The sequence below is a fragment of the Emys orbicularis genome, chromosome 2, assembly GCF_028017835.1.
Source record: "Emys orbicularis isolate rEmyOrb1 chromosome 2, rEmyOrb1.hap1, whole genome shotgun sequence".
Taxonomy (NCBI): domain Eukaryota; kingdom Metazoa; phylum Chordata; order Testudines; family Emydidae; genus Emys; species Emys orbicularis.
This window is the reverse complement of record NC_088684.1, coordinates 270596186-270615595: the sequence shown is the minus strand read 5'-3', so window position 1 is coordinate 270615595 and position 19410 is coordinate 270596186. Positions and strand designations below refer to the sequence as shown.

General features: G+C 44.4%; 1 protein-coding gene across 8 annotated transcripts in view; it reads left to right on the top strand.

Annotated features, from left to right (window-relative positions):
- Nucleotides 1-19410, top strand: part of PARD3 (par-3 family cell polarity regulator) — a 658895-nt gene that overhangs the window by 497762 nt on the left and 141723 nt on the right. For 5 of the 8 annotated variants that reach the window (XM_065400237.1, XM_065400235.1, XM_065400232.1 and 2 more), the window contains one exon: nucleotides 10388-10498. The exons of the other annotated variants lie outside the window; for them this stretch is intronic. In XM_065400237.1, coding sequence (XP_065256309.1) covers nucleotides 10388-10498 — 111 coding nt within the window. The remainder of the gene's footprint in view (nucleotides 1-10387; nucleotides 10499-19410) is intronic. 8 annotated transcript variants of the gene reach the window in all.

The following is a 19410-nucleotide window of genomic DNA, read 5'->3' as shown; positions in this document are numbered from 1 at the left end:
ATCAGTAACGCATCAGAGTAAAATCCATTTAGCAGATTACATGGAGATTATTTTTGTTGTATCAGAGATATTGATATGCTCTTTCTAACTGACGCTATTCTCAATAGATAACATTTCAGAATTCATATTGCTCACGTACAACCATTTTTCATCAATCTGAAAGCAGATCTGATTTATTTTTTTATATGAAATGAACTCTCCTGTGTATTTATCATTACATTCCAAGGAATTTTTCTCCCCTCTTTTCTCTCTTTCCTTATATTGTTGAGCAACTCCGAGGGCCTGATTCTAAGTCCACTGAAGTCATTGAGAGTCTTTCTGTTGAGTTTAATAGGCTTTGGCTCAGTCCCCAAATTGGCTGATGGAAAATTCACTCAAGCAAGTGGATGCCAGTTTAGTACAGCTGGGTGACCAACAAAAGGATTTTTGCTATATACTTTACTCTGCTTGGATGGTTACACACAGGTTATCCTAGTTTGAGGTAAAGATTCAGAAGTACAAGGCCTTGTCTACACTACGAGAGTACTTCGATTTTAGTTAATTCGACTATGTGGAATCGATATTACTAAGTCGAACGTGTGTGTCCACACTAAGGATAGTAATTCGACTTTGTGAGACTTTGTGAGTCCACACTAACGGGGCAAGCGTCGACATTGGAAGCGGTGCACTGTGGGCAGCTATCCCACAGTTCCCGCAGTCCCCCCTGCCCTTTGGAATTCTGGGTCGAGCCCCAAATGCCTTCTGGGTAAAAAAATGTGTCGAGGGTGCTTTTGGGCGCCTGTCGTCATCCGTCCGTCACTCAAGCCCTCCCTCCCTCCCTCCCTCCCTGAAAGCGCCGGCGGGAAATAATTTCGCGCGCTTTTCTGATTACTGACAGCGCGGACGCCACAGCAGTGCGAGCATGGATCCCGCTGCGACCATCGCTGCAGTTGTGGCAGTTCTCAACGCCTCGCAGCTTCTCCTCCACCTGTACCAGAGGCAGCTGCAGATCAATCATGAGAGGAGGCTACGGCACTACCGTGACGGCATGAAGTCGGACACTAGCTCCGACCTCTCTGAGAACATGAGACCCAGCGCCCAGGACATCTCGCTGTCACTGGGTCTTGTTGATACTGTTGAACGGCGATTCTGGGCCCGTGAAACCAGCACGGAATGGTGGGACCGCATAGTGCTGCAGGTCTGGGATGAATCCCAGTGGCTGCGCAACTTTCGCATGCGGAAGGGGACTTTCCTCGAACTGTGTGAGTTGCTGTCCCCTGCCCTGAAGCGAAAGGACACCCGGATGCGGGCAGCCCTGACTGTCCAGAAGCGAGTGGCCATAGCCCTCTGGAAGCTCGCAACGCCAGACAGCTACCGGTCCGTCGCTAACCAGTTTGGCGTGGGCAAGTCTACCGTGGGGGTTGCTGTTATGCAAGTAGCCAGGGCAATCGTCAAGCTACTGCTATCTAAGGTAGTGACCCTGGGAAACGTTGAGCTCATCAGAGATGGCTTTGCCGAGATGGGATTCCCAAACTGCGGTGGGGCTATAGATGGGACTCACATCCCTATCCTGGGACCAGACCACCAGGCCAGCCAGTACATAAACAGAAAGGGATACTTTTCCATGGTGCTGCAAGCACTGGTGGACCATCGGGGACGTTTTACCAATATCTACGTTGGATGGCCTGGCAAGGTTCATGACGCTAGGGTGTTCAGGAACTCTGGTCTGTGTAGACGGCTGCAGGAAGGTCTTTACTTCCCGGACCACAAAGTAACTGTTGGGGATGTGGAGATGCCTACAGTCATCCTCGGGGACCCTGCATACCCGCTAATGCCCTGGCTCATGAAGCCCTACACTGGCGCACTGGACTCAGGGAAAGAACTATTCAACTACCGGCTCAGCAAGTGCAGAATGGTGGTGGAGTGTGCTTTTGGCCGTCTCAAGGGCAGATGGAGAAGCCTACTCACTCGCTGTGATCTCAGCGAGACCAATATCCCCATTGTGATAGCTGCTTGCTGTGTGCTCCACAATTTGTGTGAGAGCAAGGGGGAGACCTATATGTCAGGGTGGGAGGTTGAGGCAAATAGCCTGGCTTCTGATTACGTCCAGCCAGACAGCAGGGCGATTAGAAGATCACAGCGGGACGCACTGTGCATCAGGGAGGCTTTGAAAGCCAGGTTCCTGACTGAACAGGGTCTCCAGTGACTTTTTACTTTGTGGACACAGATGCTGAACCTGCCCCCGTTTCTTTACCCAGTTACTGTTGACTATCCTTCCAAGTTACATACCCCCTTCCCCACCTTCCCAACAAATAAAATCTGTTCTGTTCTGTTAATGAACAAGGTTCTCTTTTTTACTGTTTTCGCGGGAATGTTTTAAACCGGGGACGCAGACTGTGGCGGGGGGCGGGCTTACTGTTTTGATGCAAATGATGCTTCTAAAGTCCGGGAATGACAGGCTCCGCAGTGCTGCATTGGTTGTTTCAACGCAGCCTGCCAGCAGTCCTGGGCGGGACTGGATGTATGTGTCGGCCAAGTGACTTTCTGGCAGGGGGCGGAGGGTAACAGATCCCCTGCTGCGTGGCTCTGTGATCCAGGATAAGGACCGCGGCATAGGATCTCTAACTGCCCTCCCCCGACACAAAGTCACAGATCAACCCCCTCGCACCCCAGAACAAGAAAACCGCCTCCCAGACTGACCAGGGTAACTGGTGACTGTGCTGTGTATGTGTCCTGATGCTGGACCTGCCCCCGCCTCTGTAGCCTGCTACAGGTGACTGTCCTGTCCAAGTAACAAACCCCTTCCCCCCCTTCAGACAGAATACCCTCCAAAAGACACTCTCGGAAACAGTACTTAACAGAAACAGATGTTTTATTACGAACCGCACATGAAAAGGGGGGGGGGAAGGAAACTTGGACATGGGCTAGTGTGAGATGGGTAGGAAAGGACTTTTCAAACTTTGGAACGAGAGCCTTCCATTGCTGCAGCAGTGTGCAGTGGCCGACTGACCGTTTTAACGGCCCTTGCCGCCCCTCCTTCTTTGTACTTTTGGTGAGGGGGGTGTGGGACTTGGTGGCGGGGGAGGGCGGTTAGAGATAGACAGCAGCAGTGCTCTGTCCTCCTGCCTCCGGTCTTGCAGAACATCCACTAGGCGCCGGAGCGTCTCCGTTTGCTCCCTCATTAGTCCAAGCAGGGTTTGAGTAGCCTGCTGGTCCTCCTGGCGCCACCTCTCCTCCCGTTCCATGACTGCTCTGTGCATTTGTGACAAGTTCTCCCTCCACTGTGTCGTCTGGGCTGCCTGCTCTCGTGAGCACTCCATAAGTTCATAAAACATGTCTTCACGAGTTTTTCTCTTCCTTCTTCTAATCTGCGCTAGCCTCTGGGAGTGTGATGCCAGGCTGGGTTGGGAGACAGTCGCAGATGTGTCTGTGGGAATGGGAAAAAGGGAGTAAATTCCTGAGACAGATAAATGAAGTTGCTAACAAAGAGCATAGTCTTTCTCTGTGAACAACACCATGCACTGCACCTTTCACATGCGCACTCAGGACAAGGTCGAATTTTCGGCCCTCGCCTTATGTGTCTGGGGTCCTGCAGTTGCGATCAGAGAAGCGTTGCAGGACACCTCTACTTCTGCTGCGGGAAAACATGGTAAGCCGTAGACTTGTGGCAGCTTAAACATGTAATAGTAGCACTGGGCTCCTTTCGCACTGAATGCAAGGCCACTCTCTGCTGGCAGCAATCAGGGAAGCATGAGCTCTGCCCCTGTCCCACCACCTCGCGGCTGTCCCCGGGAAAGATCCCTGTATGCTGCCCCTCTGCCGCCTCCACCGCGTGGCTGTAAAGCAGTCCAAATACTAACATTCCCCTCCCTAATTTAAAGCAGGGCGTCATGTGTGACATAACCCTCATGAGGATCTCGGAGACCGAGAGGGGAAGGATGCTGCGTGAATGCATGCAGAGGCCTGGGCCATATGCCGCCATGCTGTGCCGCGCACTGATCCCCGACTACCTCATGGACTCATGGCGTGGGAACGTGTGCTACCACGGGGGACCAAACAAGATTGCCCTGCCGTTGAACCTCGTGCGCATGCTGGAGCGGTACCTCCAGGAGAGCTATGCGGAGCTATCCCAGGAGGACTGTCTGTCCATTCCCGGGCACATTGACCGCCTTTTCCTTTAAGTTGAGCATAACGGACTACAGAGTGGAGGGGCCGTGTTGTGGACTAATCATGAATATCCGGACAGTACTTGATTTTCTATACATAGTTAGTAGTAAAAAGTTTACTAAGCCAACTAAATCATGAACAACAAATTACTGATATAGTTATTATTCCTGTTTTGTTATAAATAAAAGTTTCTATGTTTAACTGAGTGACTGAAAAGCCCATTCTTAACAATATAAATATTCCACTTATGTTAAAATGAAATGTTTAGATGTTTAAAGCACTCACTGCTTGATCCTTCCCCTGATTCGGTGTCCGGGGTAAGGGCTGTGGACGGTTGGTAGGGGATCTCGGTAAGGGTGATGAAGAGCTCCTGGCTGTCGTTGAAATCAGCGGTGCAAGCGCTGTCGACTGCCTCGTCCTCCTCATCTCCTTCCTCATCTTCCCCGTCACCTAACATTTCCGAGGAGGAACCGGCCGTGGACAATATCCCATCCTCGGAGTCCACGGTCACTGGTGGGGTAGTGGTGGCGGCCGCACCTAGGATGGAATGCAGTGCCTCGTATAAACGTGATGTGTGGGGCTGGGATCCGGAGCGTCGGTTTGCCTCTTTGGTTTTTTGGTAGCCTTGTCTCAGCTCCTTGATTTTCACGCGGCACTGCGTTGCATCCCGGCTGTATCCTCTCTCTGCCATGGCTTTAGAGATCTTCTCATAGATCTTTGCATTCCTTCTTTTGGAGCGCAGCTCTGAAAGCACGGACTCATCGCCCCACACAGCGATGAGATCCAAGACCTCCCGATCAGTCCATGCTGGGGCCCTCTTTCTATTAGATTGCACGGCCAACTCTGCTGGAGAGCTCTGCATCGTTGCTAGTGCTGCTGAGCTCTCCACGCTGTCCAAACAGAAAATGAGATTCAAACTGGCCAGACAGGAAAAGGAATTCAAATTTTCCCGGGGCTTTTCCTGTGTGGCTGGTCAGAGCATCCGAGCTCTAAGTGCTGTCAAGAGCGTCAACAGAGTGGTGCACTGTGGGATAGCTCCCGGAGCTATTACCGTCGATTTCCATCCACACCTAGCCTAATTCGATATTGCCATTTCGAATTTAGCGCTACTCCTCTCGTTTTCGAGGATTACAGAAGTCGAATTTAAAAGAGCTCTATTTCGAACTAAGTAGCTTCCTGGTGTGGACGGGTGCAGGGTTAATTCGATGTAACGGCGCTAAATTCGATATAAGCTCCTAGTGTAGACCAGGCCTAAGACTCTGTTCTCAGACCCTCTTCTCTTTGTTAATAATGCAGCAAACTACCACCATGGCTTTAGGGTTAGCACTTCCTTTTGCTATACTGTAACTTGAAAGGTGACCTGTCTGAAAAGGACACCCTGTTCTAGAACATAATAAAAGAAAAATAATTTATCCTTTTATATCTTTAACTGTCTTGATATTATATGATTGTTGTCATAGGCTGAGTTGAGGTTTAAAACTGTGAATCTGACTTTGAGAGTTCACATGTATATTGAAATGTTCTCTGACCCTCGCTGCAAAAGGAAAATGAAGAAGCTAAAAATTAATAGAACCCTGGAGTATGTTGGCAATTAGAGTGAACAAGATTTCAGTTGCTCTCCGTCATCAGCTTCTCTCACTGTTGGATAGATAGGATATTTTTAATTTACACCCCTTATTTCAATGTCAAAAAAAATTATTGAAATATTTGTATATGTTCCAATTAGAGTAGCATTAAATGATTTTTTTAAACTGCACTTTAAGAAGCAGAACTTGGATTAAGGAAACACTAAATAAACTGATTAATGTGTGAGATATGCTCTTGCTTGCTTATGTTATTATTAAGAGGATATTATTTAATAATATGATGCATGCTATATCTATCCTTAGAAGAATATTAAACTATGTTTGTAAATAGAAAAAAGTTACATTTAGAATTATTTTAGTATTACCTAGGGTGGAAAGGGAGTATTACATTTTTGTTTGGTCTGTATTTCTCATTGTACATTAAGGGTGTACCTCCAAAAGGAGCAGTGGGAAAGGGGGCATGGTGGCTTCAAGTCACCTTTGTATCTTCCCAATGCTGGGCTGCTCCTGGCATAACATAGGCAGCACTGGGGTCCTGTCAGAATTACAACAGCCTGGCCCTGATTGCCTATGGAGCATAGTGCTGCCTGGAATCTCCACAGCAGTATGTGCTGCAGCCCGACCCCTGACGTGCTTCTCTCACCACCAGCCTCTTTCTCCCCTTCCCCCCCCCCCCCCCCCAGCACACCACATATACACCTCTACCTCGATATAACGCTGTCCTCGGGAGCCAAAAAATCTTGCTGCGTTATAGGTGAAACCGCGTTATATTGAACTTCATCTGATCCACCGGAGTGCGCTGCCCCGCCCCCCCGGAGCACTGCTTTACCACATTATATCCGAATTCGTGTTATATCGGGTCGCGTTATATCAAGGTGGCGGTGTACCAGGGCTTGCAGCTATCTTCCACAGTTCTGGCCCTGGGGGAATCCTCTGGCCAAATACTGGGGTTTAGTGCTCCTTTACACTGCTTGGGCCCTTTCATCCAGCATATAGGATCCAAAACCTGGATGAAAATCTTACTTGAGATATATAATTTTTCTTGTCTTCTTAAGGGGAGCAACTATTATTTGATAAACAGGTGGAGTTATTTAGAAGATTATAGAACCATAGAAATGCAAGGTTGAAAAGAACCTTGAGAGGTCATATAGTACAGTCCACTGTGCTGAGGCAGGATCTAGACCATCCCTGATAGGTGTTGTCTAACTTAAAAGCTTCCAGTGATGGGGATTCCACAACCTTGCTTGGAAGCCAATTACAATTCTTAACTATCCTTATAGTTAGAAAGTTGCTGTTATTTTTTTAATTTATTTTTTGCTAATATCTAATCTAAATCTCCCTTATTGCAAATTAAGCCCATTACTTCTTGTCCTACCTCCAGTGAACGTGGAGAACAGTTGATCACCATCTTCTTTAGAACAGACCTTAACCTATTTGAAGACTGTTATCAGGTCCCCCCCTCAGTCGTCTTTTCTGAAGACTAGACATACACAGGTGTTTTTAATCTTTCTTGAGAGGTCAGGTTTTCTAATCCTATTATCATTTTTGTTGCTTTTCTCAGGACTCTCTCCAGCTTGTCCACATCTTTCTTATAGTGCGGCATGCAAAACTGGACCCAGTACACTAGCTGAGGCCTCACCAGTGCCAAATAAAGTGGGACAGTTACCTCCCATGACTTACATACAACACTCCTGTTAATACACCTCAGAATGATATTAGCCTTTTTCAATCCGCATCAGATTGTTGGCTCATATTCAATTTGTGATCCATTGCAACCCCCAGATCTTTTTCAGCAGAACTACTGTCTAGCCAGTTATTCCCCATTTTGCGATTGTGCATTTGATTTTCCCATGCAACGTGTAGTACTTTGCACTTGTCTTTACTGAATTTCATCTAGTTGGCTTCAGACTGGCTCTCCAATTTGTCAAGGTCATTTTGAATTTGAATTCTGCCCTCCAAAGTGCTAGCAACCCCTCCCAGCTTGGTGTCATCTGCACATTTTATAAGCATATTCTCCACTCCATTAGCCAAGTCATAAATGAAAATATTAATGGTACTGGACCCAGAGAGATCCCACTAGATATGTCCTTCCAGTTTGACAGTGAACCATTGATAACTACTCTTTGAGTACAGTTTTTAACCAGTCCCCTCCTTCCCCCCAAGTAACTTCATCTAGACCACAGTAAGCCAGTACCATGTCAAAGAAGGAAATTAGATTTGTGTGGCATCACAAATTTATGTGGGTTATAATTTATCACCCTATTTTCCATCAGGTGCTTACTGGAACAAATTGTTAAAAAATCAATTTGTATCTTTCCAGATATCAAAGATAGGCTGTCTGATCTATAATTCCCCCAGCTCTTCTTTGTTACCCTTTTTAAAGATAGGTTCTATGTTTTTCCTTCTCCAGTCCTCTGGGATCTCCCCTGTCCACCAGGAGTTCTTAAAGAAGATAATCACTAATGCTTCAGCTAGTTCCTCAAGTACCCTAGGGTGAATTTCATCAGGCCATGCCAACTTGATTACATCTAACTTATCTAAACATTCTTTAATCTGTTCTTTCCCTGTTCTGGCTTGTGTTCCTTCCCCCTTGTTAATATTAATTGTGTTAAGCATTTGGTCATAATTAACAATTTTAGTAAAAACTTAAGTAAAATAAGCATTAAATACTTTCATCTTCTTGATGCCATCCATTATTAACTGTTCCCCACTGAATGGTGGACCAACGCTTTTGTTTCTTGTTCCTGTTGTATTCATAGAACCTCTTCTTTCTGGTTTTTATATCCCTTGCTAAGTGTAACTCATTTTGTGCCTTAGCCTTTCTGATTTTGTCCCTACATGCTTTGTGCTATTCTTTTGTATTCATCCTTAGCAATTTGTCAATTTTTCCATTTTTTGTAGGATTTCTTTTTGATTTTCAGGTAATTAAAAAGCTCCTAGTGCAGCCATATTGATCCTTTACTATTCTTCCTATCTTATCCAGGTACTGCTAATCACTGATTGAATTTTAATTATAAATGTGATACATAAAGCAACTGTCCCAATGTATAACCAGAGATTTTAATTGCTATCAGAATATTATACCTCCTTGTAGAGTTTCATGTTCTCCAGCTCTGTAATGTCCTCTCCCTTTCCAAATAATTATTAATGATCAATTTAGCCTCATGCCTCATTGGTCTGGATTACTTTAGAAATGAGCATCCTGGGAAAAACAGAGAACATCCATGTACTCCAAACCCTGCGTAGTCCCCATTTTCTTCATTTTTTATAGCTACCCCTAAGATCCATAAACTTGGCTGCCTTGTATAATTTTATCTTTAGATGGTGTGGCCTGAGATTAATCTTTCTGTAGGGTCACTGTATGGTATATATTCGGCCCACACAGTGGCTTTGTTTTAGAAAGGAGGGAAAAGGGGGGGGAAATGTTATAAATTCCTGCTAGCTTCAAAGTTTTCCTCTGACCCATGAATACTAATTTTTTTCAGTGTTTAAGAGAAGTTTGTATTTTTCTGTTTGTAAACGTTTTGCCTGGATGGCTATTTGAATGACCTGGCTCCACTTTGCACATTGTTAGTGCTTTCATTTTACTTTTGATGTAAACTTCTGAGTGAATAGTGCCATAAGTGCCTGTCTACTTTCATCAGTTTCAGCAGAGCATTTGATGGAAAAAAATACTCTTAATGTTTTTGAAGTGATAAACACAATGGGCTTAATAGATATGTAGATGTTATCCCTTGTGCTTTAAATATGCCAAAAAGTTGTCGTTTTCTTACTCCCTAAAACTTGAGGAATATTTTATTTATTTATTTATTTAAATGTATAAAATATGTAATTCCATCTATGATGGGTAAAAATTAACACACACACGCACACACTCATTGATCCTAACAATAAATAAACTTCCAACCTCAGACATTCCCCTCCCCAAATGCTTGGGAGAAAACAGTGGGATGTGCAGCATGCCTGGAAGTTTAACAGTTCTGAGGTCTGGCTAACCAAGTGGGGGAAAGGCGTTCCAGAGGTGAGGGACCCTCATGAAGAAGTTGCCGGCAGAGTGTTCTCCCTGTATGTAGAGGAGGAGGGTCCAGCTCAAGCACCTCCACTGATCTTAATCACGACAGCATGTCACAAGGAGGGAGACAATCCTACAGGTAACCAGGTCTCAAACCATTTGGGGTTTTAAAGGTGAAAACCACCAATTAGAATTCTATCCACTATAGCCAATGCAACTGCTGCTATAGGGTGAAGTGAGCTGATATTGCTTATCAAGCAATTATTATACAGATGATTCTGGATTGTCTCCTGCAGTTCATAAAAGAAGGGCTTATACTAATGTAAATTCTGATTTACATTCTCTGGAAGTTGCAGTGTTGAGTAATTTTACAAATAGTGGATTTAAAAATAGTGATCTGGAAATATTGTCAGAAAAAAAGCATACGATACTATAATAAAAAACAAAGAGGAAAAAAAACCTCACCTTTATAAATTCTCAAGAAAACAAAAAGAAAAGTATTAAAAATGGAGGTTCAGAAATCTTGGCAGTCTCCCCTCCTGGTTTTTAAGCAGCTGCTCCTATAATAAGCACAACATTGTCCTAGGGAAAGAGAAATACATTTGTGTTCATTTGACAAGTTAGAATGTTTTGTTATTAACAGGTTTGGCAAACATCGCAAAGATGACAAGATTGAGAAAACTGGTAAAATTAAAGTTCAGGAAGCCCTTACTTCAGAAGAGGAGAGAATACGAATGAAGCAAGAACAGGAGAGGTAGACTTCAGTATTTGCTTAAACATTAGTAGAGAGAGTTTTTGTTTTTTCTTTTTTTTGTGGTGTTTCTAAACTCAAGAATTTACATGCAACTGAAGTTTTCATTGATAAAATTACCCAAATGCTTATGTTTATATAGTTAATATAACAGAAAGAAACAGAGAGAAACTGGATTTGTTTGGGACATAAACAGTGACAGTTTCTTTTGACTGCATTCAGTATCTTTTATGTGACCAGTAGCAGCTGTATAATTATTTCTTAATTGGGGCACGTGAAAGACTGATTTTTCTCAAGACTGATTCTATAATCGATTTTACAGACTTCTCAGAAAACAAATATTTATATAAAATTGAAATACATTTTGTATCTTTCCCTTAAAGTCTTTCATACCTAGTTTATAACTAGTTGTTTTTATGCTGTTCTGAAATAGAATTTAAAATTTGATAATTGCAAATAAATTTGTCACTGCAGTTCTGTTTATGTTGTCATGGAGTAATGTGTACATTAAACTGTTAATTGTAAAACTGAGTGGTGAGTACCTCTATTTTTGCCTTGTTCTCCTTCTCTTAACATTTGAAGCTTGTTTATGGTTTGTGTCATATGTTCCTCATTATTTTAAACAAGCTAATATTTCCAATCTGAATTTCACCCTGTGTCTTGCAGACCCCAGGGATTCTGGGCCCAGGCTCTGTTATCTCTTATTACTTCATTTAGGGCTAAATCCAAGAGAAGATTAGGAAGTGACTTGTTCACAGTCTAAAAGCACCTATATGGGGAGATTTCTGAGAGTAGGTGGCTGTTTAATCTAGGAAACAAAGGCATATCAAGCTATAAGCACTGGAAGCTTAAGTTAGACAAATTCAGACTAGAAATAAGGTGCACATTTGTAACAGTGAGAGTTATTAACCATTGGAACAACTTACCTAGGGATGGGGTGGAAGACTGTATGTTTTTCTAAAAGATATGCCCTAGCTCAAGCAGAAGTTGTGGGCTTGATGCAGAAATCACTGGATGAAAGTTTATGACTTGTGTAATGCAGGAGGTTGAACTAGTTGATCATGATGATCCCTTCTGTCCTTAATATATATGAATCTGTGAACTCTATATTTGATGTTTGGCTCCCAAAAAGATATGTGGGATTAATCTAACAGATTTTAATTGTAAATCTCTGAGTTTCCCTTCTGCTAGTATAGAGGCCGAACCAGGGCTTTTGATCTTTACTTGTGGCTTAATTTTCCTTTTTATTGATAAAACCAAAAATAGGAGCACTAAATGTTTTCCTGTTTTGTTGAGACATTCTTTTGAAGTAATTGCTCTCTCAAATAAAACTGTAAAGGAAAGTTTTGAAGTTGGAGGAAATATGTAACAAAGAGTGTGTGTGTGTGTGTGTGTGTGTGTGTGTTTATATCATCATCAAAGCTGAATGTTGGAATCTCTGCATGATGCACAAAATTATTTTTCATGGTAGGCAAATTTTTTGTTATGCGCACTCTCTCAATAATAATATTGGTGAGAGTATAGAATGTGCATGTTATAAGACAGATTGTAATAGTCACTCTGAGTACTACTGTATAATTATATAGCCTCCCCATTCACCAAACTACTCTCGCCTCCTTGAAATCTCTCCTTAATACCTCACTCCTGCTATGTCACAAAAGAATTTATATATCCACTGAATCATCAATATGTGCACATGCCAGAACAGCATTATCTTATTATTGTGACCCAGATCTGTCCTCTCCCCTCAGATCCCCCCCACCCCAATTGTTGGTTTCATTCTTGTTGTGTCATGTGTACAATTATTATGTAATTTTTTTGTTGCGGGGGCCTGTACTACTAATAAATCATGATAACATAGCAACAAAAATGTGCTGGGTGCTTCCTTAAGTTTCCAAAAGTAGATTCCAGATTGTGACTCAGTCCATGGTGGTTTCGAATTGTCACAGTCAGATTGCAGTTCTTCCTTTCTATTTTATAATGTAATTATATTAGATACATAATAAATTACTGCCCATGCAAATTAACCAAAAGTCTAGAAATAATTACTGGGGGAGACAGTAAAATGATGCTGGTTTATAATGGCTCCTTTTTTCACTTTCATTATGTTTTAGTGGCACAGTTCACTTACTCTGTTTTGTTTGGTGTTTGAAGCTCTATACCTTTAATGATGCAATACTTTTGGGAACTAGGCTGAATTTAATGAATTTACTATGTGTAAGAGGCTTGGAACAAAAAATCCTTAGGGGTCAGAGAACAAGTGAATGGTCCATTAAAAAATCAATCATGCCCACAATTTTATGAAATTATTATACTCTGACTTTGCAGTTTTAATAGTAATGTGCTTACAATAGTATTTTGCTTAAACTCTTGAAAGTATTTTGTTCATATTGATTAGAAGACAAATAAGCAAATTAATGTACTTCAATTTATCACTGATTGAAATGGATAAAAACTTTTATGAATACAATACTAATACTAACAATAATTCCTTTTAAAAAGAGTGTCATTTTAGCCAGCTCTGGTGCATGTGTTCCAGCAACAGTAACAAAGCAGTTTAGCACAGGATGTAAATTGTCCAGTTGAAAATACAGGGGCATAGATCAGATATGTTTAGCAAATACCTCCATTAGAACTGTGTCAGGAACCTGGAATAAGCACCCACCATTCTTATAAAAATTGTCAGAGGATACTTATTGATGGTAAATTGTCAGGATCTCAGGTTGACGTTTCACCCGACAACACACTACTGTGTATCTCCATTCTGGGGGCACTGGTTTACTCCGAGAAGGGAGGCTAGTGAGTTTACTTTGAATATCTCCAAGCACTGACCATCCAACCCAAACTGCTTAGGTTATGAGCTCTGACAAGCTTACAGCCCCAGGTGGCGTTGTTGAAGCCTGAGCACAAAGGAGTTACCTTGGATTTACATCGCTGGAACAGAGATCAGAATTGGATCCATTCAGGGCCAGATGAAGGCAATCTTGGGCTCTGGGCACACCACATCATGGAGGACCCTTTGTGCCTGACATCCATGCTCTAATCCTGCCCCTCCATGTGCAATACTTGGAGTGGTGGTGTCAGTGGGTTCCCTCTCCTCCCAGAGAGGTAGGGGCAGTAGCATGGGCCCCCTTTTTCCTAAGGAGTAGCAGGAGCTTTCCTCTCCTTCCTCAAGAGGAAGGGTGGGCCCCAAGTGTATCTGCTTGGTGAGATGCATCTGCTAGATTCTTCTGCTCCTGCCCTGCATAGAATCCCCTGGTGGGGGGTGTTGGTGCCATCCCTTCAGAGTAGTTGATCTTGCATTTAACATCCCTTAGAGACGTATGGGGTAGTTGACACCTCAGGGGTTTCAGGTTGTCTACAGACTCAGGCAGACATTGCTGTATTGGTTACACTCAGGTCACGTTTTCAAACTTTTCTGGGCAACTAAAAGTGCTAGCGTTGCTGCCCTGGCTGCACTCCCCTTTGTGGATGCTCATCTGACTGTTGTACCCAAACCTTTGGCTCCCACAGGCTTTTAAGGTTATGATAAAGTCTCTCTATCTGGCCTTTCAGGCACACTTCTGTGTACAGACTCCAAGTCTGGTGCCCATGGGGAAGTTGGATCCCATAGCCCAACTGCTCCGCCAAGTCTCTTCAGAGCCTTCCTACTCCCTCCCCAGAGTTGCACTCACATGTGTACTGTGGATCACTGTGTCACGCTTTTGTGGACTTCATGACAATTACAGCAAGTAACACATAGGCTTTGCAAAGGCACTTCTAAATTATACATGCATGTTAGCTCATAGATGAAGTACTTGAGATACACAAATCTATGGAAAAATAACTTCACTCCTGAGTGTCTTTTGGGTCTTAGTGTCTTCCAGGGAGTCCAGACTTCTTCTGCACCCTCCTCTTCTCCTACCCAGTCTTGTCTTCTGGTTCTGGTCTGTTCCCCTTGCTGGAGGGAGACTTCCTTTTAACGCTTATTCTAACACCTTTGCTTTTTCCTGTCCTTCCCCAGGGTTTTTCTATTGTCCAGCAAGTCCAAAGTCTTTGGCTAGGTTGTGCACTGCTTGGATTTAGACAGTTCTTCTTCAAGTAGTGTCCCTCTGGGTGTGCCACATCAGGATATGTGTGTGTCTGCGGGTCTGCAGCTGCACCCTAGACATCCTCATGCCACAATACGAGGGCATGTGGGGGGGGGTGAACCCACCGCCACTCTAGTTCCTTCTTAACTGCCTTCAGCTTGAGACAGTGCATTGCAATGTCCATTAGCTAAGCCATGTGACTTGTTATACCACTTGCTTTTTTTTTTTCTTTTTCTTAATTTTACAGATATTTCTTTTCTTTTTTTTATTTTTCCCTTATTTAGCAGTTTGTGCCTTTTGGAAATGGGGAGGATTCTCCTTCCCATTTTTTTTTTTTTCCTTTTCCTGTTCTGGGCCTCAAACTGCAGCCTTGAGTATGGGTTATGCCCAAGACCCCAGGCTTCAAACCCTGTCACACCTGCTACAAGTCTTTTCCCTGCAGCAATGGGCATTCAAGCTGCTTCAGTTGCCTTAGGAAAAAACCCTCCACCCTTACCCTCCATCCATTCCCCCCATGTGCAAGATCTACTCAAATTCAGGAACTAATAATACAAGAAATTCAGAGAGAGGTCAGACTTAAACTCTTGTTCTCTGAGACCTGCAGGGTCTGAGTCACCCCTCTACATTGGAGCAGCCACCTGCCTCCAGTTCTTTGGTAGCAAACATTCCAGCGGCCCTAGGGTACCACCAAAGAAGAAAAGACCCCACTCCTTAGAACGGGACAAGAGAACGGAAAATTCACCCCTGCAGACAGAAGCTCTAGAACCCAGCAAAAGCTACTGTCATATACTGACCCAACCTTGGTACAATCCCCAGTACTGTGATATATATTGACTCCTGAGGGTCCATACCAGAGTCTCCAGTACAATCTAGGCTGCTCTCTCATGAAAATCTTCAACTCATGGAAGAGCTTGAATCACCATTGTTGACAGATACTAGGAGGATTCCCCACTGGTACCGACTCATTTCTTGGAGCCTACTTACCCTCCATCCATACCATTGTCAATTGTGGCTTGTCCACTGCACCACTTGCGCACCTCTGATAGACCCCACATAGGACTTGGAGATATCTATACGTGGCTTCTCTCCCTTCAAGCCTCCCTCTCTTGAGGTTCACTCTAAGGAGGAAACTCCTAGCAGGAAACACATCAGAGACCCTGGCAGGGACATCCATGGGGCCTCACCCCTACTCTTATGCTCCAGTGGGCATACTGGAACCCCTGGGCCTCCTATGGTGACCATTTCTACATAAGAGGACATATCAGGAGCAACAACCAACACCCTTTAGTCTTGCTCAACAGGAACATCCCAAGTGGAACATGAACCAGCTGAGGAGGAAGAAACACCACATTCACACAAGTCCCCTTTTCCTCACCAGATGAGGCAATCATGCCTCTTCCATCATCTTACCCTGATGATTTCAAGGCCTTCCAAGACCTTATGGAATGTGTGGTAGACACATTACAGATTCCAGTGTTCCCTGTTGAACATGCATCATACATCTCCTCAGGGCAAGATTGCACTACCTATCCCCAGCCTCCATGGAGTGGCAAATCCCAGCCACTGTACCACTAGCATGCAAGCGGGTTGACAAGAAGTACTATATCCGGCCCATAGGCTTGGAGTATTTTTTCCTTCACTCTTTAAGTAACATGCTGGTAGTTGAGGCAGTTAACTAATTGAACAGACAACATTGGTTCTGTTCAACCCCATCAAATAAAGCTAAAATGTCTGGTTTGTAAGAGCTACTGCTTGGCCTCTCTACAGTTCAGAAAAGCCAATTACAAATCCTGATAGCAAAGTACGACTTCACGTATTATTCCAAATTTGTATCTTTTATTGTATACCTGCCTCAGGATCACAGAGAACAATTTCAGGCCCTCATTACGTAAGGTTAGACAGTTGCCAAAGCATCTCTCCAAGGCCTGGTCCACACTAACCCCCGACTTCGAACTAAGGTATGCAAATTCAGCTACGTTAATAACGTAGCTGAATTCGAAGTACCTTAGTTCGAACTTACCGCGGGTCCAGACGCGGCAGGCAGGCTCCCCCGTCGATGCCGCGTACTCCTCTCGCCGAGCTGGAGTACCGGCGTCGACGGCGAGCACTTCCGGGATCGATTTCTTACGGCCGGACCAGGAAGTAAGTGTAGACCTGCCCCAAGCCTCACTTGATGCATTCAACACAGCCAAATGCCCCATGGCTATGGCAGTAGTTCTTCTTCGAGTGCTTGCTCATGTCGATTTCCATTGTCGGTGTGCGCGTGCCCAGATGCGTGGCTGTCAGAGACTTTTGGCTTAGCGGTACCCATGGGCCACTGTGGCACCCTCTGAAGTACCGTGCTTGTGGCGCAATATATCAGGCGCCACTGGCCCTATGCCCTCTTGGTTCCAAGACTGTGAACTCGGAGCCCACCTCCTGGGATTCAGCTTGTGAATCACCTACAATGGAATCGACATGAGCAAGCACTCAAAGAAAAAAACAGTTACTCACCTTTTTGTAACTGTTGTTCTTCAAGATGTGTTTCTCATGTCCATTCCATTATCTGCCCTGCAGTCCCTCTGTCGGAGTTGTGGGCAGAAGGAACTGAGAGGGCACAGGGCCGGCTGTGCCGGATATACCGCGCCATTAGCACAGCACTCCAGAGGGCGCCACAGCCAGCCCTACAGGTACCGCTAAGGCAAAAGTCTCTGGCCATGCACATGGGTGTGTGCACACCTACAATGGAATGAACACGAGCAACACATCTCAAAGAACAACAGTTACAAAAAGGTGAGTAACCATTTTTTATGTGCTGTATGCACCAACCTTCCTGGCTGCAGTACTCTGGCCTTCCCTGGGAGGTACACAATACTGTTAAGGACCTTCTCTTTGAGGGGACTGAATTATTTAGCAACACCACAGATGGGTCCCTTTGCTCTCTCAAGAACTCATGGGTGATGCTTTGATCTCTGGCCAATTACACACTTGTGACAAAGAAATAATACAGCAGATCACAGATGGCTCCATAACCTTGTTCAGTCTACCCCAGCCCATGAGGCCAACTGAACCCCACAAGAAGAACCCAGATCTAAAAAAGGGTATTCTCCCAATCAGCGACATCTTCAAAATGTCCACTTTGACCAACTGGTCAAGAGTCACAAACCATCTCCCACTCTAGATCCTGCACTTCACCACCATTATGGGGATTGTCTTTCCCATTTTCTATTTTCCTTGGAGCTTATCACCTTTGACATGTGGATCTTGGAATAATTTCTACAGGTTATTCCATCCAGTTCAGCTCTCTACTCCGCCCACCCCCAACCCACTCCCTGTCCCTTTTCAGGGACCCTTCTCATGAGGACTTTCTCAGGTAGGAAGTACAATCCCTGCTAACACTAGGGAATGGGTGGCAGGGTTGGTGATCTACCCTGTTCCACTGGACTTTAGCTAGGAAAGTGTTCTATTCTCAATACTTCCTGGTCCCAAAGAGAAATGGGAGAAGGAGACCAATTCTGGACCTCAGAACTTTGAACTGTGCATCCATGCTCAACAGCTCAGAATGGTAACCCTAGCAATGTTAATTTCCTCTCTGGATCCGGAAGATTAGTTTGTTTACCTCGACCTTCAGAATGCCTATTTCCATAGTGCCATGCATCCCTCACACTGACCATTTCTACGTTTTGTGGTAGGCAGGGACCGCTATCAGTATCTCATCCTACCCTTTGGCCTTTCCATCATCTCAAGCGTCTTTACCAATGTCCTATCAGTCGCTGCATCCCACCTTCTCTAGTTGTGAATAATTCTTTCCCTACCTGGGTTATTAGCTCCTAAAAGGTCACTTGCTTCTAAAGATATAGACAGCAACCACAAAACCCAATCTCTGGTCCACTTGGTAGGGCTTTACTTCAACATACACAAAAATCTATGCTCTCACCCATTCAGTGCATAGACTTCATTGGGGCCACTTCATCTCCACCACCGCTAGACCCTACTTGCCGAAAGACAGATTTGCCACAATGTCCAACCTTGTTTCAAAGATAAAACAAAGACGGCAAACCACAGCACAGGCTTGCCTACAACTTCTGGGCCATGTGGTATTCTGCACATTTAGCAAGACTAATCTCTCAGTGTCTTCAAGCCTGGCTGAGAACTGTCCATTCACTCAAGTACGTTCTCTGCAAATGGGTGTCCATACCTTGGAGGGGCCTCATCTTCTAATTTGGTGGAAAGACACACTAAATGTGGGAGTTCAATTCCTGCAGCCCCTCTCCCCTGTGAGTCATCACCATAGACACTTATCTGCTAGGTTGGGGCACACACTCCCAAAACCTCATAGCTCAGAGAAGATGGACTCCTTTGGAGGCTATCCTCAATATCAACATATTAGAGCTCAGAGCAGTTCATCATACTTGCTAGCACTTCCTCCTCCACATCAGGGGCCACCCGACCAGAATAATGCTGAACAACAGAGCAGCAGTGTATTATACCAACTGTCAAGACGGAGAAAGATCCCACTCATTATGTGCAGAAGCCATAAAACTGGTAAATATACAATGCATACAGATTTCAATATCTACCAGGACTACAGAACAGAGTGGCGGATTCTCTCAGCAGACCTTTCAGCATCAACCATGAGTAGGAGCTGTGAGCAACGAGGTTTTCCGAAAGATATGTCTTACCTGGAGCAATCCACAAATAGATTTCTTCACAACTCCATCCAATAAGAAGTGTAAACGACTCTGCTTGAGGGGAGAGAATGGCTGCAACTCAATGGGGGATGCCCTAGTTATTCCTTAGCCTTGTGTACTGCTTTATGCTTGTCCCCCCACTCCCCTACTGCTTATGTTCCTGAACAATTTGAAA